The sequence below is a fragment of the Balaenoptera acutorostrata genome, chromosome 20, assembly GCF_949987535.1.
Source record: "Balaenoptera acutorostrata chromosome 20, mBalAcu1.1, whole genome shotgun sequence".
Taxonomy (NCBI): Eukaryota; Metazoa; Chordata; class Mammalia; order Artiodactyla; family Balaenopteridae; genus Balaenoptera; species Balaenoptera acutorostrata.
Genome location: NC_080083.1, coordinates 8,819,368 through 8,844,303, shown reverse-complemented (window position 1 = coordinate 8,844,303; position 24,936 = coordinate 8,819,368). Strand labels below are relative to the sequence as shown.

Below are 24,936 nucleotides of genomic sequence, written 5' to 3'. Positions count from 1 at the left end.
AGCGGCCGCCGACTCCCCCCTCCGCCCCCCCCCGCCCCAGACCGAGCCGGAGCCGCGGGCGCGCGAGGCCCGGGCGGGGGCGAGGCACCCACCGCGCGGCCGAGCCGAGGCGAATCCGGGGCGCGGGGCGCCGTCTCGGGCCCGTCGCCCCGCGGCGGTCCGGGCGGTCCGGGCGGGCGGCGGCGGCGGCCGCCGGGCCAGGCCTCCTCCCCTCCCCCGCCGCACCCCTCCCCCGCCGCCGCCGCCGCCGCCGCCGCCCGGGTTGGAGAGCGCTGGGCGCGAGCTGCATGCGCGGACCGGGCCACTCGGTCGCGGCTTTCGGGGGAGGAGGAGGAGGAGATATTTTTTTTTACCCTCGGCGGGGAGGGGGTAGGCAGGAAACGGCCGAGGCGAAGCCAGGGCCCCCTCCCTGGCCGCGCGAGGGACCGCGGAGACCCTGGCGGCCGGACGGCGGCGTGGGGGAGGGGCGCGTGGGGGAGGGGCGGCCGAGCGGGCGCCCCTGGGGCTTCGGCCCCGGTGGGGTTGGACCGAGGCGAAGTGGGGTTTGCCTGCGAGGAGCGGACCGCGGCCCTCACCCCCTCGTCAGGAGTTGGGAAGGCCGGGGGGGGCGGGTGGCCATCGGACCCCCCCCACCTGCGGGGACTTCGGTGCCCGCCAACTCTGGAGCGTGCGGTGGCACGTGGGGGAGGGGTCGGGTGAATGTTTGCGGGCGGCTGACGACTAGGGGCAGGTGGTGGCCACACTCCACGCGGACCACTTCCTGGAATGAGACTGGCTCCTGCCCCCTCTCTCCGGCTCGTACTACGGAGAGCAGTCATTGAAAATTGGGGACAGGGAGGAGAGAGGAGAGTGTCTGGAAAACCAGATGCCCCCAATCCCACCCCCTTTATCTCTCCTCTGCTCTGGGCTCTTTTGTGTCAAGTGCGCCCCCACCCCATGACCCCGTCAGTCTGGGGTGGCTGAGCTGCCCAGCTGTGACTCTCACGTGGCTGCCATTCACTGTCACTCACTCTCCCGCTGAAACCACCCACACCCTGACCACGTTGGGGGGCGTGAACTGCCCACCCAGCTGTTCTGCAGCTTGACCGTCACTCAGCACCCCTCCCCGGGGATGACAAGTCACCCGCACTGTCTGGGCAGTTCCGTCCGCGGTGGAGGGGCCTGACCACTGCCTCGCGTGGGGGGCCCAGCAGTGGTCCCACTCCGGCCACCCTCCAGAGTGTTCAGATAGTGTTTTTCAGAATAGACTCTAAGTGAGCATCTTTCGGGTGTTCACACCCCCAGGCCTCTTGGTGCGGTGCAGCACAAATGCACCAAACTTCAAAACGTCTAACATCATACTCTTTGTAAAACTGTCATATTGATCTGTGTGGCTTCAGTGGCAAATGTTCCTGTCTAGTTGAGACAGCCTTTGAGGAACTGTGGGGTGCTTTCTTGGGCCCGGGGAGGAGGGCTATGTGTATCTAATGGAAACAGGATAAAGTCCACCTCCCCTCCCACCAGGCTGGTCCGAAAACCGGAAAAGTTTTTTAAAAGTTATCCCAGAGAGCCCACTGATTTTGCAGAAGGGAGAAGGAATAAAGAATTGTGGGTAGGGGATTGCCTGGAAGACAGCAGAGGTGCTAAAAAGAGAGGAAGAAAGGATGTCAGGTTAAGTTAGGGCATTAGCAGCTCTCGCTTATGTGTATTCCGAACTTGGAATGTGGTATTTGGGGGTTTTTGATCCCGGATTCGGGTCTGTGAAGGGGAGGGCATGAAAGAATCTGAGGTCGAGATGGGTCTTTGTGTCAATACTCCCTCCCCTTTTCCCTTTGCTTTCTAAGCATCGTGAAATGTTTTTAAAATTGTATATTTGAAATGAAAACCCACCTACTCTTTCTCCCTGGGCAATTTTATCTCCCTTTCAGCCCTCTAAGTCAAACGAGTGACCCAGATACACCCTCTCAGATGACTTTTTGAGGTAAAACTTTAGGAAAATATTTTTAGTCTGCCCATTATTTCTGTCTACCTAAGTGTGGGCAAAATAACCCTCCTCTGAGGCAATATGTTCAGGCTGCCCTCTCTCGTCCTCCTCTAGAAGATGAATTTATACGTGTTAGAGGTTTCTATTGTTTTTCATTCTGACGGCTTTGATTCTCACCATTTTGTTTTACATTCTTACCCAAGACCAATTTTATCCCTTCCCCCCTCTCCAGTCTCCGTACATTGTTAAACGTTTAAAATAATAGCACTCGTGCTGATGGGGGAAGGGAGCAGGAAGCCAAAAACTCATTTCTTCTCCCTCCCCCTTCTGGCAAGTCTAGAGAAATAATATAACATAATATATAGATGTGATTCCTTGGGGGTGGGGGTGGGGAATGGTTGTGGGTGGTGCGGAAAATTCTGGTAGTTTCTTTGCAAAAGGTCTGAAAATACAAACCCACCCCCTGCATGCAATACGCATGTGCAGCCGACCTATTATGGTGGTTCGTTGTGGGGGAGGGAGGGGAATTTGAGAAAAAATAAATATATGTGTGAGAGATTGATGGTGAGATTAGAAGAAGAGAGGGGCGGGCGGGAGGCGAGGCTCGCTGCGAGGCTCCTCCTGCGTCCTCTGGCTCGCCAGGCTCCGCCCACCCTCCTCGCCGCCCTCCTCCCTCGCCGTCTTCCCGAGATCTGAGCCGGGATGTGGGAGATTCTGGGCTCCAGGCCAGCATTGAGTGGCTGGTGAGACAGAGGTTGGGACTTAGATTTGCTTTCTTGCCCTCCCTTCCCTTTTCTCGCCGTCTCCTTTGCCTCTCCGCACCACCGCCGTCTTCCCAAGTTCGGGAACCTCCCGCTGGGGTGGGGAGTGGAGTTAACTGGCTGCGAGGTCCCAGGGCTTGTGTCCCACCCCCCAGCTGGTGGAGACCGAGGCCATTTCCCTGATCCTTAGCCAGTTGGCCTGCCCTTGCCTCTGCCCCGGCGGCCTCCGTTTCCATGTTCATAATAGCCGCGGTCCCTGGGGTGAGGGAGCGCGGGCTGCTGGGGCATGGCGTCTTACTGACTTCCTATCAGGGTCCCCACTCTGTTTCCACACCTGGGGCTGCCTACAGGCACCTTCCCCGCTCCCACAATCCCCCAGTCCTAGAGTGTCTTCCTGCACAAGAGGGCACAGGATGCTGGAGCTGTGAGAAGTAGCAATGAAGGAAGGAGGTGCCTAGATTCTGAGGCAGTGGAAACCAAGGCCTCCGGTGTTAATTGTGGCTAATTTTCCTTTGGCTGTTGTGGGAAGAAGGATTGTGTGTCCTAGAGCAAGGGGCTGGGCCAGGCCCAGACTTTCCCCTCCTGCACAGCTGCCTCTGCCTGAGCAAGACAGGTCTGGCGGGTTAATCTAGTGCTTGCTGGGGGAGGGAGGCCAAACAGGGCCTCATGTCTGTGTGGCGTTGGTGTCTTCCTCTGTTGGTGTCTTCCTCGTCGCGGAGTTACTCTCAGTCCCCTGAGCCTCCACAGTCCGACAGGGGTCATGGAGAATGGGGAGAGGGGACATCTGGGAAGAACCAGCCCCGTTCTCTCTGACAGAGACATCTGGAGAGAAAGCCAGGGACCTAGCCCTGCTGAAAGCAGGTACAGGCTGTCCTCTGGGTTTGTGCTCATGAGTATGTGATGCTTGTGCATTTGAGAATGCATATGCGGGGTGTGTCTGTGCCCGTGTCTTTGTGTGGGTCTCCCATACTGCTTATATATGAATGGGTTAGGATGTCTGGGACTAAATTTGGAGACAAGGGGTGAGACCAGGGGACAAAAGGCAGGGTCCCTGAGTTCTCAAAGGGAACAGGGAGGAGTATATAGATTTGGCGGCACATTCCAGTCTCCTTGGGAGGAGGAGGAATGTTTAGGTAATTGTGGAGACCTTCTTCGATGGGGTTAGGGTGTGACAAAGGAGCTAGACACTATGATCCTGTGGGCAAGAAGTGAACATGCCTGACTGAGGATTTCTTTTCCTCCAGGGCTGTGCTGGGGTGACAGGAGGCTTGGTGATTATCTGAGGAAATATAAATAGAGGCCTCCCTCCTCACAGAAAGGATGTCAGGGCCCCAGGGTGTTAGTGTGAGAACCCAGGTGTCCACCTTTGGCTCTGCCTTCTCAGCATCTGGCTTAGGGAGCTGCCAGCTTGTGTCTCCCCACTCCAAGTGCTGGGGTCAGGCCAGGCCAGCAGCTGGGCATGGCTTCCCCAGTTCCTGGGCAGGATGCCAGCTGGCTAAGTGAGGGGGAAGGCAGGAGGAGCCCTGGCGGCGACTAAAAGGACCTGCCACAGTCAGAGCCCATGGCCTAGAGCCTGGTCCCTTGTTAGTAGGAGGGGAGAGACGGGAGTGGTTTGGCTGCTCTTCCCTTCTGACCCCTGACCTCCCATTCAGAACCCGAGCATCCCAGAGTACTCGAAACACTCTCTGTTTGCATCCAGCGGAGGGAGGCAAGGTTTGGAAGAGTTAATGCCGGAGTTCCTAGAGAGCAGCGGGAACTGAGGAGGTGAGGAAGGGAAGGGGCTGCAGAGACTGGGAACCTAGAGGCTTAGGTTTTCTGGTGCTCTCTGCTCCAAAGATAAGGATGACATTCGGCTGCTGCCTTCAGCACTGGGTGTGAAGAAGAGAAAAAGAGGACCCAAGAAGCAGAAGGAGAACAAGCCAGGAAAACCCCGAAAACGCAAGAAGCTTGTAAGTGTTCAGGACTCCTATCTCTACAGCTAGGCTCGGAGACCCATCCCTAGAGACCTACGTTTTCTCTGGTCTTGATTACTGTGGGGATCCTGAAGTCAGGGAGGCCTGATCCCCTCTACCTGCCCCCACCCCCGCTTGCTGGCCTGTATCTCCCAGGTCTGGGACCCTAACCTCACTCACCACAGCCTAGTGAAGAGCCCAGTTGTCGACTTGACTTGCCCTGCAGCACAGAGAAGCAGTTGAAAGCACAGGCTCTGGAGGTAGACTGCATGAATTTAGAGCCTAGCAGTCTTCTGTCTTCTTGGACAATTTATTTCGGTCTCTGTGCCTCAGTTTCCTCATCTACAAAAAAGTGGATAAAGATAGATTAGTTACTATCATAGGATTGTTGTGAAGATCAAAAGAGACGATAAATGTTATGTGCTAAGAACAGTTCCTGGCACAAGGAAGGGCTGAAGAAATAGTGTTTTTATTTCTTCCCCTTAGGACAGCGAGGAGGAATTTGGCTCTGAGCGAGATGAGTACCGGGAGAAGTCAGAGAGTGGAGGCAGTGAATATGGAACTGGACCAGGTCGGAAACGGAGACGGAAGCACAGAGAAAAAAAGGAGAAGAAGACGAAGCGGCGGAAAAAAGGGGAGGGAGATGGGGGGCAAAAGGTGAGTAGAATTAGGGAGTGAGGGGAGAAATCAGCATTAATGACAGGCATGAGGAGTGGGGGAGGGAGAGCCCTGGGCGAGCAGGGTGCTAAGTGGAGAGGCTGTGGTTTGTGAGGAGTGGGATTGGTCTGGGAATGGAGCAGGAAGCAGAAAGCCCAGGGAACCTGGTGGGTGGGTAGAGAGGCATGTGGGGGGCCCCGGGCTGGGCACCTGCGTCCCTGAAGCCTGGTCTCTGCCAGCAGGTGGAACAGAAGTCGTCGGCAACTCTGCTTCTGACCTGGGGCCTGGAGGACGTGGAGCATGTGTTCTCTGAGGAGGATTACCACACGCTCACCAACTACAAAGCCTTCAGCCAGTTCATGAGGTGCAGTAGGGACGGGGAGCCCTCTCGAGCAGACACTTTTAATTTGGGGGAGGCCCTGGACCCTTCTGGAATCTGATGAAAGCTAAGAAACTGCTCTCCAGAGAAGTTCACAGCACATACACATAAAATTCCACATGTCATCTTAGGGAATTCCTGGACTCCTAGGATCCAAGGACTCCAGTCAGGAACCCTTCACTGGGGGGTCACAGTACCACTGCGAGGTTAGAAAACGCTGTGGTGACAGACTCTCAGGAGGACTGATGGCCCTCCTTGGTCTAACAGTTCCAGTTTCCCCTGCCTGACTTCTCTCTAGACTGGAGCGGGGAGGTGGTATCCGTGTTCCCCAGTTTCCTTTGCTCAGTTATCAAGTCCTCTGTCCCTTCCTTAGACAACAGTATATAACGGAGGATGCACTGCTGACAGTGGGACCTGAGCTTCAGTGGCTCCCGCAGTAGAGTACAGAACAGCAGAGATGCCTTTTGGGGAGCAGGCACTTTAGCAGAGCCGTTCAACGCTCTGGAGGCAGCCTGCTGAGGTTCAGGTCCCGGTGTCATGTTGGGCAGCTCACTAGTTTGATCTTCAGTTTCTGCATCTGTAAAATAGGCAAATAGTATGTACCTCATGGGGTCTTGTGGGGATTTGATGGAATGATGGATTGAAAGCTCAGCACACTCAGTGCCTGGCCCCTAGTGGTGTTCAGTCCCTGGTAGTGGTCCTTAGTCCCATTGTCTCACTGCTTCGCTACTAAAGACAGTGCTTCTGTCAGCACCGGGGTCACCCACGTCCTCACAAGAGCTTAACACCCCACCGCAGAGCAGAACCAGTGTGGCCCATCAGACTCCACCTGATGGGACCCTTCATCAGGGCCCGTGAACTCTTTAGAGAAACACAGAGATTCATAGCAACTCCTAGTAGTATTGTGAGGACGAAATAAGATATTATGTGTGTGGAAGTGTTTTACGAACTGTAAAGTAGTTGTCCAGAGTAGAGCTTTTTTATTAATCTCATATTTTTTTTATCCTTTTTAATCTGCATTTAAATTTTATTTTGCCTTTTTTTTCTTCTTCATACTTTTTTCTTGTTTTTTTAACTTTTTTTTCCTTCTTAAACTTTTTATTTCTTTGTTTCAAAATTGATGTTATTCTTCATAGGACGTATTTTCACCACCTAGGAATCCTAGCTGGTACATAGACTTCATTGGTGAGGGGAAATGACAGTATTCCCAAACCATCTGTGAAGGGTCCGAGTGTCTTGCTTCTATATTTTCAGGCCCCTGATCGCTAAGAAGAATCCTAAGATCCCAATGTCTAAGATGATGACCATCCTTGGGGCCAAGTGGAGAGAGTTCAGCGCCAACAACCCCTTCAAGGGGTCGGCAGCTGCTGTGGCGGCAGCGGCGGCAGCAGCGGCCGCAGCTGTAGCCGAGCAGGTGTCAGCTGCTGTCTCATCGGCCACCCCCATAGCACCTTCCGGACCCCCCGCCCTTCCACCACCCCCTGCTGCTGATACCCAGCCCCCACCCATCCGAAGAGCCAAAACCAAAGAGGGCAAAGGTAAGAAACCCTCTGGTTGGAACAACTGTCACCCCACCCTCTAAACCGCATGTTCTCAAATTATAGTCCAGAACTCAGCCCTGATTGTTGTAGAAGAAATGCTGTCCAGGAAGGGGTCTCAGTGAAACCATGGCCCACAGAGAGGTCCAGAAACCCTGTGGCCTCCATTGTTCCTGGATGTCATGACCTCGGCTCTTTCTCTGTCACCCCACTGCTCACTCAGGTCCAGGCCACAAGAGGCGGAGTAAGAGTCCCCGAGTGCCTGACGGACGCAAGAAGCTTCGGGGAAAGAAGATGGCGCCACTCAAGATCAAACTAGGGCTGCTGGGTGGCAAGAGGAAGAAGGGGGGCTCGGTGAGCGGCCCCTCCCTGTCCATTATACTTCTGGGGTGTGGTCAGGGGCTGGGGGTGCAGACACGAGGGTCCATGAGGGCAGCTGGAGCGGGAGCCCAAGGCCTGGGGAGGGGAGTGGAATCCATTTGGCCTCTCTGACAGCCACGGGGGCTATGGGCAGTATGTTTTCCAGAGTGACGAGGGCCCTGAGCCAGAGGCTGAGGAGTCAGACCTGGACAGTGGCAGTGTCCACAGTGCCTCAGGCCGCCCTGATGGCCCTGTCCGCACCAAGAAACTAAAGAGAGGCCGGCCAGGAAGGAAGAAGAAGAAGGGTAAGCGGTGTCAGCTGTGTGCAGTCCTGTCATTCAGCCTTCCTTTCATTCCTTCGTTGTCTTTCTTATTTGTAGTTTTGACTTCTTTATTGAACCCTTTTCTCTTTCTCTCCCCTCCCGCATTCCGCTCTCCCTCTCTCTTTCTCTCTTCCCTTTGCCTCCACTGGGGTATATGACAGTCCTGGGCTGTCCTGCAGTGGCCGGGGAGGAGGAGGTTGATGGCTACGAGACGGATCACCAGGATTACTGTGAGGTGTGCCAGCAGGGTGGGGAAATTATTCTGTGTGACACCTGCCCTCGTGCCTACCACCTCGTCTGCCTTGATCCTGAGCTTGACCGGGCTCCTGAGGGCAAATGGAGCTGCCCCCACTGTGTGAGTACTGGTGCCACCTCTCACGGCCCTCAGGGACCCACCCATCTCTTTCCTCCTTGCTTTCTCTTGTCCTCTCCCTAGCCCCAGATGCCTAGGCTTCTCAGTAGCAGATGTTTAAGTGTCCAAGATCCTAGTTTGTTCCTCTCCCCCATCCCTTTGCCCCGAAAATTAGCATTTTGGGGAACTGAGGTGTCCTGTTCCTTTGTTCCCACCAGTCTTCTCTGCACTTCTAGGATCTAGCTGTCCTGGTTTGGCTCTGACTTCCAGCCTCACTCCTTATCCTCTTTCTCGTGTCTGTGTCTGTCCTTGGCCTCCCAGGAGAAGGAGGGGGTACAGTGGGAGGCCAAGGAGGAGGAGGAAGACTATGAAGAGGAGGGGGAAGAGGAGGGGGAGAAGGAGGAAGAGGACGACCACATGGAGTACTGCCGTGTGTGCAAGGATGGCGGGGAGCTCCTGTGCTGCGACGCCTGCATCTCCTCCTACCACATTCACTGTCTGAATCCCCCGCTGCCTGACATCCCCAACGGCGAATGGCTGTGTCCCCGATGCACAGTGAGTGTGCCCGTCTCTCAGGGTTTGTTGTCAGCCCCGACTCCTTCTCCATCTCCGGGGCCCAAAGGTCCGGCTCTTTCTTTCTCTACTCTCCCCCACACCTAGCCTTTGATTCCCTTGTGGGACCCCCATCCTCCTACTCTAATGATGGGCTCTTTCTGCCTCTTTCTTTCCTCTTTGTGTGCGTCCATCCTGAAGTGTCCCGTGCTGAAAGGCCGTGTGCAGAAGATCCTGCACTGGCGGTGGGGGGAGCCCCCCGTGGCAGTGCCAGCCCCCCAACAGGCAGACGGGAATCCAGATGCCCCACCCACACGTCCTCTTCAAGGCAGATCGGAGAGAGAGTTCTTTGTCAAGTGGGTAGGACTGTCCTACTGGCACTGCTCCTGGGCCAAGGAGCTTCAGGTACAAGGGCCTCTCCTTCCCCGTCTCCTGGGACCCCATTCACTGCCATTCTCTCTCTTGGCCCGCTGTTCTCGTCTTCCGTCCCCTCTGCTTTCCCTCACATTAGGGCTCTGGCCACCCACACCCTACCAACTCCCTTAGTTTCCACGCTTGGTTCTCTTGGACTCCAGTTCTCTTTCCCTCAGTCTCCGTTAGATTCCTTCCCTTAGGTATAACGTAGGCTTTCCTTAGTCGGCCTTAACTCCATCTCTTTCCTTATCTGTCTTAACCATGTTTTACTGATAGCCCCAGTCTTAATAACCCTATTCCCTTCCTCCTTTTGCTTATTAGCTCCCCACCCAGGTCCTGTCTCTGACTCTCTTCTCTGGCATGTTCTTCGTTCTCCTGCTTTGGCTTTAATTCACTATGTCCCTCATTCCACCTCTTTCATTGCTTGCTTTCCCATGCCATTCCCCCTGCCGGCCTCTGCCCTGTCTCCTTTTGTCCTCTCTGGATGTTGGGACTATCTGTTCCCTCCTCTGTGCCCCATCAGCTGGAAATTTTCCACTTGGTAATGTACCGAAACTACCAACGGAAGAATGACATGGACGAGCCCCCACCCCTGGACTACGGCTCTGGTGAGGATGATGGGAAGAGTGACAAACGCAAGGTGAAGGACCCGCACTATGCCGAGATGGAGGAGAAGTACTACCGTTTTGGCATCAAGCCAGAGTGGATGACCGTCCACCGGATCATCAACCACAGGTGAGTCCGTGGTCCTTGGCCCATGCGAAGGCCTGCCTGGCTTTTGCCACCATTCTTGTTGCGCTGTGGCTCCGTGTTAGTATTTGTCGATTAGCCGGATAATTGATCTAACTGGATAATTCCCACTGCAGCCCCAGCCCTTCCGGCTTTGCTTCCTCTGTGGAGATGGGAGGAACCAGGAGGGAAGTCCAGCCCAGCACTGACTGCTTTGTCCTTGCTTCCTCTAATCTCTAACAGCTTAAGAAGTGACACGTGAATCTGGGGATCTGGGTGTGAAAAAAGCAAAACATGAAACACATGGTTCATACAGACCAGTGTTTCTAGTACTTCTTTCTTCCCAGTACTTATTACTGACTAATGTTACACTGTCTTTTTTTTTTTTCTATTTCATCACTGCCTCCCCCAATAGAATGTGAGCTCCATGGGAATAGGTCATTTGTCTGCTTAGTTCTGCTCAACCACCCGTGCCTGGAACAGTGCCTGGCACGTAGTAGATTCTTAGTAAATACTGATTGGATGAACAAATGATGTTGAAGCCAGGGATGTTTTGTGATCGTTGATTTTTCGGAAGCCATCCTGAAAAGGTTAGGGTAGTACATCAGCCATTCCAAACTGCCTTTCAGAGGCCCACCATTGAGGATTAGGTGACAAATTCTGCATGTTTGCTGATAATTGTGTTTATTATGACTTTTTTCTACTTGAGACACATATTATCTTTCTCCTCCTGCTCCTTCTCTTGGCTTCCCTCCCCACAGTGTGGATAAGAAGGGAAATTACCACTATCTAGTGAAATGGAGGGACTTGCCATATGACCAGTCCACGTGGGAGGAAGATGAAATGAACATCCCTGAATATGAAGACCATAAACAAAGCTACTGGAGACACCGGTGAGGGAGCGAGGTCGTGGGTTAGAGGGAGTCTGAGGGCAGAGGCATGGAAGCTAAACCTCCAGCATTAAATGAGATGCAGTAGGGACAGACCCAGTCTAGAACTTAGGGCAGTGGGAGCCTGGGCTGGGTTGTTTGTGGTGGGGTCGGGAAGGAGGCAGTGTGAGGAACAGAAAGAAGATCCAGCCTGAGTGATGGGGATGAGGGTGCTGAGGCGTGGGGAGGGTTGGCTTCAGAGCTGAAATCCAAGGGGTGAGGGTAAGGAACCTGGGAGAAAGGAAATGTGAGAAAATCTCGCTTATGGAAAGTGGGAGCTAGGTCTGGAGTGCGTTCAGGAGGACAGGGGGCGGGTCCAAGGACCAGGTCTCACTCAGACCCACTGTTTTCCCAGAGAACTAATTATGGGGGAGGACCCCGCCCAGCCCCGCAAGTATAAGAAGAAGAAGAAGGAGCTGCAGGGTGACGGGCCTCCCAGCTCTCCTACTAATGATGTAAGTCTTCTTGCTTGGCCTGTCTCCCATTTCTGGAGCCATGGTGATTGCAGATTTCCTGGGGGCTTCTGACAGAACTTCCCAGAGTTTCAACAACTTCTTTGAACAGTAGCTCTTCCTTCAGTGTTCAGCTTTGCCCCAAGAGTGCTAGGAATTTTGGCACAGGAGTGAGAGCTGCTAGAGACAGCAGCACACAGGGCTCTTCTACCAGTTTCCTTCCCCACAGTGCTTCTGGGTTTTGTTTTAAGGAATGAGGGGGAGGCACTGCAGACTCGAACTTTCATAAGCTCAGGCCACAGGAGAGGGACTTGTAATCCCATTTGATATCAGTGCCGGGGAGAGGGGAGGAGGAGGCCAAGACCGGAGGAGCAGCTGATGGTTCCCCTGAGCTTTCTGACTTCTTGATTCTACAGCCTACAGTGAAATACGAGACTCAGCCACGGTTCATCACGGCCACTGGAGGCACACTGCACATGTATCAGCTGGAGGGGTTGAACTGGCTACGCTTCTCGTGGGCCCAGGGCACTGACACCATTCTGGCTGATGAGATGGGACTGGGCAAGACCATACAAACCATCGTCTTCCTCTACTCACTGTATAAGGAGGTGCTAGACTCTCGGGCCCTGAGGGGGACAGCCGTGCTGAGGCCTAGCCTGGACTGGGGAAGGTGGGAGTGGAGGGTGAGGGCAGAGAACGGGGGAGAGGGGTGCGGCAGGCAGTGGACTGGGTTGTATAACCGTGAGCCTAGACTAATGGTCCCCCCACCCTCGACTCCCAGGGCCACACAAAGGGTCCCTTCCTGGTGAGCGCCCCGCTCTCCACCATCATTAACTGGGAGCGGGAGTTCCAGATGTGGGCACCCAAGTTCTATGTGGTGACATACACGGGTGACAAGGACAGCCGAGCCATCATTCGTGAGAATGAGTTTTCCTTTGAAGACAATGCCATCAAAGGTGGCAAGAAAGCTTTTAAGATGAAGGTAAGCCCCTCTATCTCATGTCCTCCAAAGTCCTCAGATCTGTCGTTTCGTTGCCCCAACCAGGACTTCAGTTCCTTTATTCCCCATTCAGCTTTCTCCTTCCTTTCCTCCACCTTCCCTCACGCCTCTGCACTCCAGTCCTGGAGATGTAGTGGGTACTCCCAGGGGTGTGCATGGATCTGTTCATCCTGGACAGGTGGTGGAAGTTTGGGGGCCACATTCAGAAGTCCCTGCATGGAGTCAAAGTTGGAGGACAGGACAACGGGCTCCCTTTGGGAGTCTCAGTTAGGACTGGGTGTCTGCGTGGAGAATGGGGGTGGAGGCCTAGATGCTTGGGTGTGGGGTGGCAGCCAAATGGACAATGGTTGTGTTGGCAGAGGGAGGCGCAGGTGAAGTTCCATGTTCTCCTGACATCATATGAGCTGATCACCATTGATCAGGCAGCTCTTGGCTCCATCCGCTGGGCCTGTCTCGTGGTGGATGAGGCCCATCGGCTCAAGAACAACCAGTCCAAGGTGAGTGAGATACCCAGGCCTCAGAAACTTGAGGCTGTGGACTCCTACTTACCCTAGTCCTAAAAAATAAAGTTTCAGGGACTTTCTGCAATCAGGGAGGCAGGAAGCCCGGGAATAAGTCTGGGGAGAAGTCCACGTTGGAAGAGGGAGAGGACTAGGGACGTGAGGGCCTCTGATCCTGAAGGAAATAGGAGCTAGAGGCAGGGAAAGGTGATACTGTGGGCCAGCCACTTGCCACTGATGGGCCCTTCCCTCTGCCTTTCCTTGCCCCATTTTCTAGTTTTTCAGGGTCCTCAATGGCTACAAGATAGATCATAAGTTGCTGCTGACAGGGACTCCATTGCAGAATAATCTGGAGGAGCTCTTCCATCTGCTGAACTTCCTCACCCCAGAGAGGTTTAAGTAAGTGGCTCAGTAGGGTGGTCTGCAGAGAGGAGAGGTGGAGGGACTGAGAAGATGAGTGGGAGGAGGATTCATCTGAAGTGAAGAATAGAGCCTGAGGTCAGGGGCAAAGAACCTGACGCCTGTTCATTTCCTTTTCTCCTGGCTACTAGCAATCTGGAAGGCTTCCTGGAGGAGTTTGCCGACATATCCAAAGAAGACCAGATTAAGAAACTTCATGACTTGCTGGGGCCACATATGCTGAGGAGGCTCAAGGCTGATGTCTTTAAGAATATGCCAGCCAAGACAGAGCTCATCGTCCGCGTGGAGCTGAGCCCCATGCAGAAGTGAGATGCAAGGCGGGTTACCTGGACCAGGGTTGAGGATTTGGTGGCAGCTTTCCAAGAGTTGGTGACCAAATGCAACATCATAATTGCTTCCTTTATTGTGTCTCTTCTATGCCCCTGCCCTGGGCTTTAGGAAATACTACAAGTATATCCTGACCCGAAATTTTGAGGCCTTGAATTCACGAGGAGGTGGGAACCAAGTGTCATTGCTTAACATCATGATGGATCTTAAGAAGTGCTGCAACCATCCTTACCTCTTTCCCGTGGCTGCTATGGTAGATACGGGAGCTGGGGGGCTGTGAAATGCCTGGCCCTTTGGAAACATGGGCGGTTGAGCACAGGGCTGGAGTTGGGCTGGGAGGCCAGAGACTGGATTTCTGAGAAGAGTAGGAATTGTAAAGGTGTGGAGCCTGGATTTGGGCCTCCAGCTTTCTAGGCATAGTCAGAATATGGGGGCGTGCTCACTGACCCTCTCCTCCTTTTTTCCTGCCTTCTTTTCAGGAGTCCCCCAAACTTCCCAGTGGGGCATATGAGGGTGGGGCACTTATTAAGGCGTCTGGGAAGCTCATGCTGCTGCAGAAGATGCTGCGGAAGCTGAAGGAGCAAGGACACAGAGTGCTCATCTTCTCGCAGGTGACCCATCCCTGTAGGTCTTTCTCACCATCAGATAATCGCTTACCTCGTTCCTGTGGTTGCCACGGGATGCGAGGTTAGGCAATCACACCCCTAAGAGTTGCTGGTGTAGCTAAGTTCATCTTGGTCTCTGATCCCTGTTCTTAATTAAGGCTGTTGGAAGTTGTAGACCAGTTTCTGTATGCCAAAAGGGGAGAAGGGGAAGGGTGAGCCGTCTGCCTCCTAAAGGTCGTCTCTGGGACTGGTACTGTTTCTTAACCTTATTGGGGAAGGGAGGAGAGCACAGACCTTTTGGAAGTCTGATGAAAGCTGTGGGTCTTTTCTCCAGAAAACTGCACAGACAACTAGACAATTTCGTACAGATTTTCAGGGGATTCATAGATTTCCCTGAAACCTTGTCATGGGTGTCAGAGGAGAACCTCTGCCTTAGGAGAAATGGTCTTAAGTCAAGAGAGAGAGAATGACAAGAATGTCCCAGGAGGAGCTGGGGGTGGAGGAAGCAGCTCCGGGGGTATACGACAGGGCAGGGTACGAGTGTAAGGACGGGTTGAGAGAGAATAAAGAGGTAGTCAGAACAGACAGGGCGCATCCCACTGCCTCGTCGTTCTAGACTCCTGCCTTTTCTCTTGCTCTAGATGACCAAAATGTTAGACTTGCTAGAGGACTTCTTAGACTACGAAGGCTACAAGTATGAGCGCATTGACGGCGGCATCACTGGTGCCCTGAGGCAGGAGGCCATCGATCGCTTCAATGGTGAGGGGTGCCTTGGTCCCTGCTGGGTGTGGGAGGCCCAAGAAACCTGTGCCTAGGTCCCTGGGATGGCAGGGTGCTGGCCTGGGAGGATATTAGCCACCTGGGCTTTTGAGTTGAGGGCATTGTTGTTTGCAGTCAGGGAACATCTAGGAGCAGGTGGACAGACCGGCTGGGTACAAGAAAGGCCTGATTTCCTAATTCTTGCCTCCTAGCTCCGGGGGCCCAACAATTCTGCTTCCTCCTGTCCACCCGGGCTGGAGGCCTGGGCATCAATCTGGCCACTGCCGACACTGTCATCATCTTTGATTCAGACTGGAACCCCCATAATGATATCCAGGTGAGAACACGCCTCCTGGAGCCCCTTTGAGCAAGGAGACGTGTCTGTCTGTTCTGGGGTCAGAAATAAACCTCTTGGTGGGTAGAAGACCCTTCCTTGTCAGCCTCTTTTCCAGAGCATGTAGGGGGTGTCTTCCCTGCCACTCCCCTGGCCCACCCCCACTTTCCGGCCCCTGCAGGCCTTCAGCCGTGCTCATCGGATCGGCCAGGCCAACAAAGTGATGATTTACCGGTTTGTGACTCGCGCGTCAGTGGAAGAGCGAATCACGCAGGTGGCCAAGAGAAAGATGATGCTGACACATCTGGTGGTGCGGCCTGGGCTGGGCTCCAAGGCGGGCTCCATGTCCAAGCAGGAGCTGGACGACATCCTCAAATTCGGCACCGAGGAGCTGTTTAAGGATGAAAATGAGGGTGAGAGCCTTTTCTGCAGCTCCCTGTAAGCAGGTCTTTGCTGTCTATGAGCACTTCTCTTCTGAAACCCCCTGAAGAAAATCTCTTCTCGGCATCCTTGGAGGAAGGTTGGCTTCTTTCCTTACCTGTAAGGTTGAAAACAACAACAAATCTCTGTGTAGACGTCCAGGGAAAAGGGCCTTCTCCAGAGCTCCCGTGAAAAGGAAGCAGAGGGGAAGGCTTTCCTCTGATGTCTCTAAAAGTTCTGCCCGAGGTTCTGGTTAGAGCTCAGAGTCCCCTCTCGTTCCCCAACTCCACCAGGGGAGAACAAGGAGGAGGACAGCAGTGTGATTCACTATGACAACGAGGCCATCGCTCGGCTCTTGGACCGGAACCAGGATGCAACTGAGGACACTGATGTGCAGAACATGAACGAGTATCTCAGCTCCTTCAAGGTGGCCCAGTACGTGGTGAGGGAAGAAGACAAGGTGAGAGGCTTGGGGCCAGACACTGTCCATCCCGGGCCATCTCTGAAGGGTGGTGTCCGACGTCCTTGACCGGACCTTGAAGTTGGAGGATCCCCCTTCGCTCTTGTTTTTTATCTGATCTCTTACCCCAGTGCCCATCAAAGAGCGGTAGTGGACCTCAAACAACTTCTTGGTCTAAAGGGTGAGACTGGACTTTGGAGAAAACTTAGGCAGAGAAGGCGGTGATAAACTCGGGAGGGAACCTTCTGAGTCAGAGTGGGAGGGACACAGAGGGCACTAGAGGAGAGGTTTGGAAAAGAGGGAAATAACGAGGAGGAGAAGCATATTGCAGGTAAGAGGTACGGAAAACTTACACAGAGGACTTACACACGGTGCCGAGGTCTAGGGCTGGGCGGAGACAGGCGAGTAGGGACTTTGTCATGGTGGCAGGACTGGCAGGGGAGGCCTTCAGCGCTCGTCCTGCTGCCCTTCAGATTGAGGAAATCGAACGAGAGATCATCAAGCAGGAGGAGAACGTGGACCCTGACTACTGGGAGAAGCTGCTGAGACACCACTACGAGCAGCAGCAGGAGGACCTGGCCCGAAACCTCGGCAAAGGCAAGAGGGTCCGCAAGCAGGTTAACTACAACGATGCCGCTCAGGAGGACCAAGGTGAGGACCGCCCCTGACGGAGGAACCGAGAAGGGGCGGGTGCTGAGAAGGAGCTTGGAGCTGGGGGCGTTTAGAGGAAAAGAGAGGCTTAGAAGTCAGGGCCTTCCCTGCGAAGTGGAAGGAGATTAAGAAGGGACGCTGGGAGCTACCCGGAGGCCAGGTGGATTTGCAGGTGATCTCAGCTATCTAGCAGTTGCAGAGGGCTCAGATGGACACCCAGGGGTCCCTGTTTAGAGTGGGTTATGCAGGAGTCAGGAGGTAGGTGGGTGAGTGGACATGGTGTGTGGTCCTGAGTCAGACTGCAGGCAGTCATCCGGCATCCCTAGGAGGGCCGAGGCCAGAGTGAAGGTGCAGAAGTCTCCGAGGGGAGGCGTCCAGACAGAAGGGCCCCAGCCTGGGCTTATCCAGGGAGCCATCACTGACCACTGAGCCCTTCCCCTCGCAGATAACCAGTCAGAATACTCAGTGGGATCAGAGGAGGAGGATGAAGACTTTGATGAGCGTCCTGAAGGTGGCATCTGTTTTCCTGTCTTTCTACCACACCTCTTCCCATTTCACTTCCCATTGGCTATTAAGCCCACTATTTTTATACAAAATGCTCATTTGTAGAAAAAGTAAAGATTGCAGGTAAGCAAAAAGGAAGAAATATCTATAATCTCGCCACTGTTAAAATTGGGAGTATATAACCATGCAGGCTTAGATACCTAGATGAAAGATCAAGAAAGGTTACATCATTTTACATTCCCACCAGTAATCTTGCTTGCATCATATAGGTGCTACTGATTTTTTAGTATGACTCGATTCTTTTGGACCTATTGGGTTAGTAGTTTTGAATGCACCGGGAGGAAAATTAGAAGCGCCTCAGAGCTGACACAGGTCTTTCCTGTGTTCTGTATCTTGTGAGAATGGAGGGCTAGGAGAGAGTGAGGGGTGGAGGAGGTGGCAGCTCTACTAACCGGGGTCACCATCTCCCCACCCAGGGCGTCGACAGTCCAAGAGGCAGCTCCGGAACGAAAAGGATAAGCCACTGCCTCCACTGCTGGCTCGAGTTGGGGGCAACATTGAGGTGAGAGCTGGCCTAGGCCCCTGAGGAGAGAGTGAAGGAAATTGAAGCTGAGTCACTGAGGGTAGAATAGACCAAGAAGTGAGATCCTGGACATTCACTGCCCACTCCCTCCTTGCCCCCATCATCAGGTGTTGGGATTCAACACCCGTCAGCGGAAGGCCTTCCTCAATGCTGTGATGCGCTGGGGCATGCCACCACAGGACGCCTTCACCACCCAGTGGCTGGTGCGGGACCTCAGGGGCAAGACAGAAAAAGAGTTCAAGTGAGTGGGGGTGATACAGGGCTGAGTTGGATGGAAGGGTAAAAATTCGGGGTGTTACTGCCTTCCTCTTGGCCACCATATGATGTGACCTTACTCAACTGATCACCGTACTCCCTGCCAGACAGTGTTTCCTGGCTCAGTTTCCTGGGGGGTGGGCTCAGCCTGCCCCACCTCCCCTCAGATGAGCCTAGAGCAGGGAGGCGGGGCTTCCTCCCCAGTGGGAGAGGCAGTTGAGACAGGAGCCTCGCCTTGGCTGTCCTTGCCTCACATTTATTTGACCACGATAACCTGGCAGGGGGAGCTGGTGGGAAGGATGAAGAGCTGACTGATGGGGCCTAGGAATGAAGTAACCAAGGCCAAGGGGACTGTGGAAATGCAAGGGGAGGGGCAGATGGGGGAGTTAGGATTTGGAGGACAGGTGATGGTGAGATTGAGAGGCCCAGGGGAGGACCCCTGGAGGCACCCGGGAGTTTCAGGTTCAGTAATCCCTGTGCCCCCTTTACTGCCCTGTCCCCCACTGAGGCTCTCCTAACCCACCTCCCACCCCCGTGCTCCTTAGGGCCTATGTGTCTTTGTTCATGCGCCATCTCTGTGAGCCCGGGGCAGACGGCTCTGAAACCTTTGCTGACGGGGTCCCTCGGGAGGGACTGAGTCGCCAGCAAGTGTTGACCCGCATTGGAGTCATGTCTCTCGTCAAGAAGAAGGTATCCGTCTTCCCCTCACCCAAGGAGGCTGGCCGCCTAGACCCTGTGCTCCTCTGCCTCTCGTCCCTGAGTCCCGGACTCACGCTGGTGCGAGACAGGGAGAAGCGCTGGAGCCTGTTATGTGTCCAGGCGCTGGAGCTGATCCCTGTCTCTACGACTCCCCCGTGCCTTTCAGGTTCAGGAGTTTGAACACATCAATGGGCGCTGGTCTATGCCGGAGCTGATGCCCGACCCCAGTGCTGACTCCAAGCGCTCCTCCAGAGCCTCCTCTCCTACCAAAACGTCTCCCACCACTCCTGAGGCTTCTGCTGCAAACAGTCCTTGCACCTCAAAACCTGGTAATCAGCTCAGGATGGCGGGAGAGACAGATGGGGCCAGTGTCCGTTAGACGCCGAGGGACTGGAGTTGGGGTGGCGAGTTTCCGCCTGCCTCACTCCGCCTTATCCCTGCAGCTACTCCAGCTCCCAGTGAGAAAGGAGATGGCATAAGGACACCTCTGGAGAAGGATGAAGCAGAAAACCAGGAGGAGAAGCCAGACAAGAATAGCAAAATTGGGGAGAAGATGGAAACAGAGGTGTGTGGCTACCTGGCTTCCTTTGAGGGGAGGGAGTGGCAGAGTCGTGGAGGCAGGTGTCTAGAAGCCTCCACTTCATCCTGACTCCGTTGTCCTCTTTTAGGCTGATACCCCCAGCCCAGCCCCATCACTTGGGGAGCGGCTGGAGCCAAGGAAGATTCCTCTAGAGGATGAGGTGCCAGGGGTACCTGGAGAGATGGAGCCTGAACCTGGGTACCGTGGGGACAGAGAGAAGTCAGGTGGGTGCATGGCCTTAGGGGTGATGGGGGGCTTAGAATTTGGGGGTTCCCTCTTCTGGGGTCAGGGGATGAGGGTGACATCCTCCCTTCCTGTCCCCTACCCCCTCCCACAGCCACAGAGTCGACGCCAGGAGAGAGGGGGGAGGAGAAGCCGATGGATGGACAGGAACACAGGGAGAGGCCGGAGGGGGAGACGGGGGATTTGGGCAAGAGAGGTAATGGGTGGAAGGACCGGACACCTGGGTCCCTGAGGGAATCAGGGGAGGGGAGGTGGAGTCTTGGGAACCAAATGCCTGGGTCCTGGGTGGGTAGCTGTTCCAGGGGCCAGTACACTACAGAGAGTAGTCTTGGGACCTGGGAGGAGACTCTCCTGAGGTGTGAGCTCTGCCCCGTCTGCCGTAGCAGAAGATGTAAAAGGGGACCGGGAGCTTCGACCTGGGCCTCCTCGAGACGAGCCGCGGTCCAACGGGCGACGTGAGGAGAAGGCAGAGAAGCCGCGGTTCATGTTCAATATTGCAGATGGTGGCTTCACAGGTGGGGGGGTTCTCACTGCCCTCTGCTCCTCACTGGGGTTAGCTCATCCTCACGGGGTTTCTCTTTGGGCCTGAGGCCTCCTTCCGCCTTTAATTCCAAGTCACTGCCAATGAAATGGTGCATGCTGTCTCTGATCCTTGCCCTTGGTCCTCAAGTGTACTCCTAACTCCAAAACTGCCTTAATCTCACCTGTACTCTTAATCCTAACTTGAACCTTGTTTGTAACTAGTTTTATTCCTAACCCCTCACCTAACCTTGCCCTGTTCCTCCTAAAAAGCCCTTAGTCCTGCCCCACTGTTCAGTTCGCTCCTCTATACCAGTCTGTTGGGCTGGATGTGCTTCACAAACTCCTAATGCCTCATCTATCTTCTGTCCTCTTTTCAGAGCTCCACACACTGTGGCAGAATGAGGAACGGGCAGCTATTTCCTCGGGGAAACTCAATGAGATCTGGCACCGAAGACATGACTATTGGCTTCTGGCTGGGATTGTCCTGTATCCTTGGATACAAATGCAAGGAAAAAAATGTTCTTTCAACCTGGAGAGAGGGGAACTACAGAGAAGATGAGTCCACACGTAGGGAAGGGGGCCTAGTGCCACACTTTGGGGCAACCAGGCCAAAAGGAAGGCGTGTTCACAGCCCAGCCTAGCCCTGTTAAATTCCTTGATGGTCCACTTCCTTCATTGGCAGCCATGGCTATGCACGGTGGCAGGACATCCAGAATGATGCTCAGTTTGCCATTATCAACGAGCCATTTAAAACTGAAGCCAATAAGGGGAACTTTCTGGAGATGAAAAATAAGTTCCTGGCCCGGAGATTCAAGGTGAGGATGAGGGAGGAAAGGAACAGTGTTGAAGAGGGGCTTGGGTCAGAAGTGGGACCAGATCTGGTTGGAATGTAGGCAAGGTTAACACCTTGAGGGTTGAGGCGATGCTTGAGGCAAAGACCAGAGGGTCACCTTGTGTTTGGCACTGTGGTCTGGATCAGGGTCGCAGTCAGTATTGGTGTGGAGCTGGGGGTCTGGGCCGGTGGTGAGGGCAGGGTGGGTCTCCAGCCCCGAGCTGCGTGCTTGCTGCTGGCAGCTCCCTGCACTCACCCCCTCCCCACGCCCTTAGCTCCTGGAGCAGGCGCTGGTGATTGAGGAGCAGCTGCGGCGGGCGGCCTACCTGAACCTATCACAGGAGCCGGCGCACCCCGCCATGGCCCTCCACGCCCGCTTCGCCGAGGCCGAGTGCCTGGCCGAGAGCCACCAGCACCTCTCCAAGGAGTCGTTGGCGGGGAACAAGCCGGCCAACGCCGTGCTGCACAAGGGTAAGGGCCGCGGCGGCCCCGCGCGGGGGAGGGCCCACAACGCTGCGTAAGTCTTCACCCCGCACCCCTCAAAATCTTCCCACCCCTCTGACCCCTTTACCCTCTGAACCACCCCCCTCTGACCTCTAACCCCACCCCGACCCACCTGGTACCCCCTTGGTTTTTAGCTTCTAGGATTCGTGCAGCCACCCCTCATCCATGCCCAAGAGCATTCACATCAGTGCCTAAGGGAGGGACCTTCCCCCCCACCCCCCAATCTCCGTGAGACTGCCACGTCCCCTCCACGGGGCGGAACTTCTTCGCTGACCCACACACCTGCCATATTGCTAACAGCAGCCTCTCTGGGGCCCTGGCCTGTGTATGGTCCGCAAAAGTCCTTACCCCCGGTCCCACAAATCACGTTCCTCACATCTCATTCACCCCATGAAGCAGAAACCACCACCGTCCCACCCTCTGACCCTACCCCATGAAACTTCCCTTTGACCTTCAACCCTTCCTCCCAAACCCTCTTACCTTGATAATAATAGATTAAGTTCTAAAGCCCTCTAACCATCTAATCCTGTCTGATGTAGTGACTGATTCCTGGCCCCTTTGACTCCTATTCTAATTCCTTGAATCTGTAATGCTGACCCTCTAACCTCCCTCCCCCCTTACATATTAAAACTTTGATTCCTTAAGTCTTTGACACCACTTACCACCTCCCACGCCTCCTGACTATTTCCTCCCCATCATCCCCAACCCCAAAACCTCACTCTTTCAGTATGGGATGTTCTGACAACTCCCCGCCCCCATGTCTTCCGATGTCCTCCCTCCCCTATCTACCTTTTCTCCATATTCCCTTTTCCTTTCTTCTTTCTCTCCGTCTGTCCTCTGTGGTGATCTGGTCTCTCTGCCTCTTTACCTGACACTTTTTCTTTGTCCCCGAGTTGCTCTTTTTTTCTACTTCTGTCATTTCCTTGGTCTCTGATTCTTCGACATGTGTGCCCTCCTCTCTCTTTCTCTGACTGTATCTGTCCATCTGATTCCTCATCTCTTTTCCTGGCTCCATCTCTCCCTTTCCCTGTCTTTCTCTTGCCCTTCTTTCTCCGTGGCCCGGGCCCCAGTTCTGAACCAGCTGGAGGAGTTGCTGAGCGACATGAAGGCGGACGTGACCCGCCTGCCAGCCACGCTGTCCCGAATACCCCCCATCGCAGCCCGCCTTCAGATGTCCGAGCGCAGCATCCTCAGCCGGCTGGCCAGCAAGGGCACGGAGCCTCACCCCACACCGGTAACCCTCTTTCCCCCGACTCCAGTTTTCCCTGTTGGTACTCCTCCTGCACGCACACATACGAACACCTCCTTCAGAACCCCGTGCAGTGTGGAACAACGACCTGCTCCAGCATCAGCCTTGAGTCTCCCTGCCTGTATGATATCCCTCAGTAGTTCTGGAGTTTGGCCCATGATGTCTCCCCGACAGCTTCTTTCCTCTCGGACTGTGGACCCTCTAATGTGGGCTCGCTCTCTCTTCCAGGCCTTCCCCCCGGGTCCGTACGCTACACCTCCGGGGTACGGGGCGGCCTTCAGCGCCGCACCCGTAGGGGCCCTGGCCGCCGCAGGCGCCAATTACAGCCAGATGCCTGCAGGGTCCTTCATCACAGGTCAGCTGGTGACTTCCTGCCTCCTGCTTCTTGCATTCTTCCTTTTCCAAGCTTCATCCCTGCTCAGCTACCCTTTTACTTGTCCAGCCCATCTCATTTCCTTGGAAGTATCCAGTGTTTTATGGAATGGAGTGGCTCTGGACTTTGTTTTTCCCACCCCTTTCTTAACTTCTCTTCCATTCCCATCGTCAGAAACCTCATCTAGGGTTTTAGTGGTTCTGTGGCTTGGTACCTCCTACCTGAGCCTCCTCCAGCTGTTTACTTCAGAGAAAGAGAATATGAAATTGGAAGGGGGTTCCGGTGAAAGTTGGAACACGTGTTCCATCATGCGTACAGTGGGGAATCTCAGAGAGAGAGATTTTTTCCCATCCCTACCTTAGAAAATTGGATGTGGCATGAGGTGACCTAGAAGTAAGAACATACTGTCGTCAGGAAGCAGTCAACAATGGGAAGTGAAGGAGGGATTGACCCTTCCTTACCCCCTTCCCAAACAGCCGCCACCAACGGCCCTCCAGTGCTGGTGAAGAAGGAGAAGGAAATGGTGGGGGCATTGGTGTCAGACGGGCTGGATCGGAAGGAGCCCCGAGCCGGGGAGGTGATCTGTATAGACGACTGACCGGATCCCAGGCCTGCCCTTCACCCAGGCCCCGTCCCCGAGGCCGACCCCCAGCTCAGGCTCTGGGGCCTGCTGCCAGTCCTCCGCCTTCCCCACCCCTCGGGCCCCCACTGGGCTAGGAGCCCCTTTGCCCCTCTCTACAGCTCTCTTCAGGAAGGGCCCTTTGTCCTTCTCCACCCCGTGCACCTTTCCCACCGTGCTTTGAAGACTGTGCTGGTGAGAAGAGGTCTGGGTGGGAGGTGGTTAGCAGGGTCTTCCAAGTACCTGTATCCCCCACTGCCCAACACACACAGCTTCCCAGTAAGCGGCTGTGGGGAGGAAAGAGGTGGAGCCTCCCCAGTTCTTATTCCTGCAGCATAAGCTCCATCTCTTGCAGAAGTGGGGGGTTAGCCTTGCCCGGCCTTTAGGGACTTTGGTGGGGAAAAGAGCTTTCAAGAGAGGAGGGTGACTTTAGAGAGGGGTGACAGTGAGCCCTGGGAGGGTGGAAGGGAAGAGGAGGGGGCGGCTGCATGTTTCCTTCCCCTAACTCCCCCCAAAGGGAGGGCGGAGCAGTTAACAAGGGAGGGAGTCCATTGCTGTTCAGCCTCAGAATAAAGGCGCCGTTCACTGGCTCAGTTACCTCCTGCGTACCGGCATCTTGTGTTGGGAATCTTCCCCCCTCCCTAGGGACCAAGGACCACCCCTACAAAGAGTAATATTTGGGTGATACTCCCTTAAGCCAAAGAGGAGCTCCCCAATCTGTCCTAGGGACCCAGGTAACCTAGAAAGGGTGGCGGAGAACACAATGGGCCAGATGTGGGGGGAGCCCCCAGTTTTGGGGCTCAGGTTCTTGGAGGACTTCTCCCCTCCCTCCTGAAGACCTGGATATGGACTAAACTTGAGTGGGTCAGGCAGGGGGCCTAGTCAGGGGACCACCTTGCCTTTGGGACCAGAGCAAAATAGTGGAGGGCAGGCTGGGGAGACATGGGCACATCCTCCTCCCCAGGAGGGGCTGGGGAGAGTGGCAGTTTGCATGGCGAACCCCCCACTTGCTCTTCGCTCCCCTTCACTTTCTTGCTGCTCCTTTCCCGGTCTCTTCACACCCACTCCTGGTCTGTCCCAGTCCCCTCTTCTGTATCAGGTTTATTGGTTGTACATATAAATTATACTTTCCTTTC

The 24,936-nt window shown here is 54.7% G+C and overlaps 2 protein-coding genes and 1 non-coding gene across 16 annotated transcripts in view; 2 read left to right on the top strand and 1 right to left on the bottom strand.

Moving 5' to 3' along the window:
- NAA38 (N-alpha-acetyltransferase 38, NatC auxiliary subunit) overlaps positions 1-228 on the bottom strand; it is a 24,173-nt gene extending 23,945 nt beyond the window's left edge. For both annotated transcript variants that reach the window (XM_057537001.1, XM_057537002.1), the window contains exon 1: positions 93-228. The gene's annotated coding sequence lies outside the window, so the exon portion shown is untranslated. The remainder of the gene's footprint in view (positions 1-92) is intronic.
- The window catches only part of CHD3 (chromodomain helicase DNA binding protein 3), a 25,236-nt gene extending 300 nt beyond the window's left edge, over positions 1-24,936 (top strand). The window contains exons 1-40 of one of the 13 annotated variants that reach the window (XM_057536997.1): positions 3,477-3,585; positions 4,561-4,673; positions 5,163-5,333; positions 5,573-5,697; positions 6,967-7,250; positions 7,474-7,604; positions 7,765-7,915; positions 8,095-8,288; positions 8,607-8,840; positions 9,039-9,242; positions 9,775-9,986; positions 10,742-10,873; positions 11,265-11,364; positions 11,778-11,969; positions 12,143-12,343; positions 12,721-12,858; positions 13,139-13,260; positions 13,413-13,586; positions 13,720-13,861; positions 14,088-14,219; positions 14,855-14,972; positions 15,185-15,309; positions 15,488-15,719; positions 16,020-16,186; positions 16,660-16,837; positions 17,283-17,348; positions 17,818-17,903; positions 18,032-18,165; positions 18,725-18,869; positions 19,045-19,207; positions 19,322-19,443; positions 19,547-19,682; positions 19,796-19,897; positions 20,085-20,216; positions 20,601-20,709; positions 20,906-21,038; positions 21,331-21,572; positions 22,630-22,793; positions 23,037-23,163; positions 23,658-24,936. In XM_057536997.1, coding sequence (XP_057392980.1) covers positions 3,492-3,585; positions 4,561-4,673; positions 5,163-5,333; positions 5,573-5,697; positions 6,967-7,250; positions 7,474-7,604; positions 7,765-7,915; positions 8,095-8,288; positions 8,607-8,840; positions 9,039-9,242; positions 9,775-9,986; positions 10,742-10,873; positions 11,265-11,364; positions 11,778-11,969; positions 12,143-12,343; positions 12,721-12,858; positions 13,139-13,260; positions 13,413-13,586; positions 13,720-13,861; positions 14,088-14,219; positions 14,855-14,972; positions 15,185-15,309; positions 15,488-15,719; positions 16,020-16,186; positions 16,660-16,837; positions 17,283-17,348; positions 17,818-17,903; positions 18,032-18,165; positions 18,725-18,869; positions 19,045-19,207; positions 19,322-19,443; positions 19,547-19,682; positions 19,796-19,897; positions 20,085-20,216; positions 20,601-20,709; positions 20,906-21,038; positions 21,331-21,572; positions 22,630-22,793; positions 23,037-23,163; positions 23,658-23,898 — 6,168 coding nt within the window. In that variant the 5' untranslated portion in view covers positions 3,477-3,491 and the 3' untranslated portion in view covers positions 23,899-24,936. Of the gene's footprint in view, positions 1-3,476; positions 3,586-4,560; positions 4,674-5,162; positions 5,334-5,572; positions 5,698-6,966; positions 7,251-7,473; positions 7,605-7,764; positions 7,916-8,094; positions 8,289-8,606; positions 8,841-9,038; positions 9,243-9,774; positions 9,987-10,741; positions 10,874-11,264; positions 11,365-11,777; positions 11,970-12,142; positions 12,344-12,720; positions 12,859-13,138; positions 13,261-13,412; positions 13,587-13,719; positions 13,862-14,087; positions 14,220-14,854; positions 14,973-15,184; positions 15,310-15,487; positions 15,720-16,019; positions 16,187-16,659; positions 16,838-17,282; positions 17,349-17,817; positions 17,904-18,031; positions 18,166-18,724; positions 18,870-19,044; positions 19,208-19,321; positions 19,444-19,546; positions 19,683-19,795; positions 19,898-20,084; positions 20,217-20,600; positions 20,710-20,905; positions 21,039-21,330; positions 21,573-22,629; positions 22,794-23,036; positions 23,164-23,657 lie in introns of those variants that run through there. The other 12 variants (XM_057536990.1, XM_057536991.1, XM_057537000.1 and 9 more) reach the window with 12 other exon arrangements.
- Positions 18,298-18,437, top strand: LOC114238939 (small Cajal body-specific RNA 21). Its single transcript, XR_003624172.2, has one exon. It is a non-coding gene; the product is annotated as a small Cajal body-specific RNA 21 (non-coding RNA).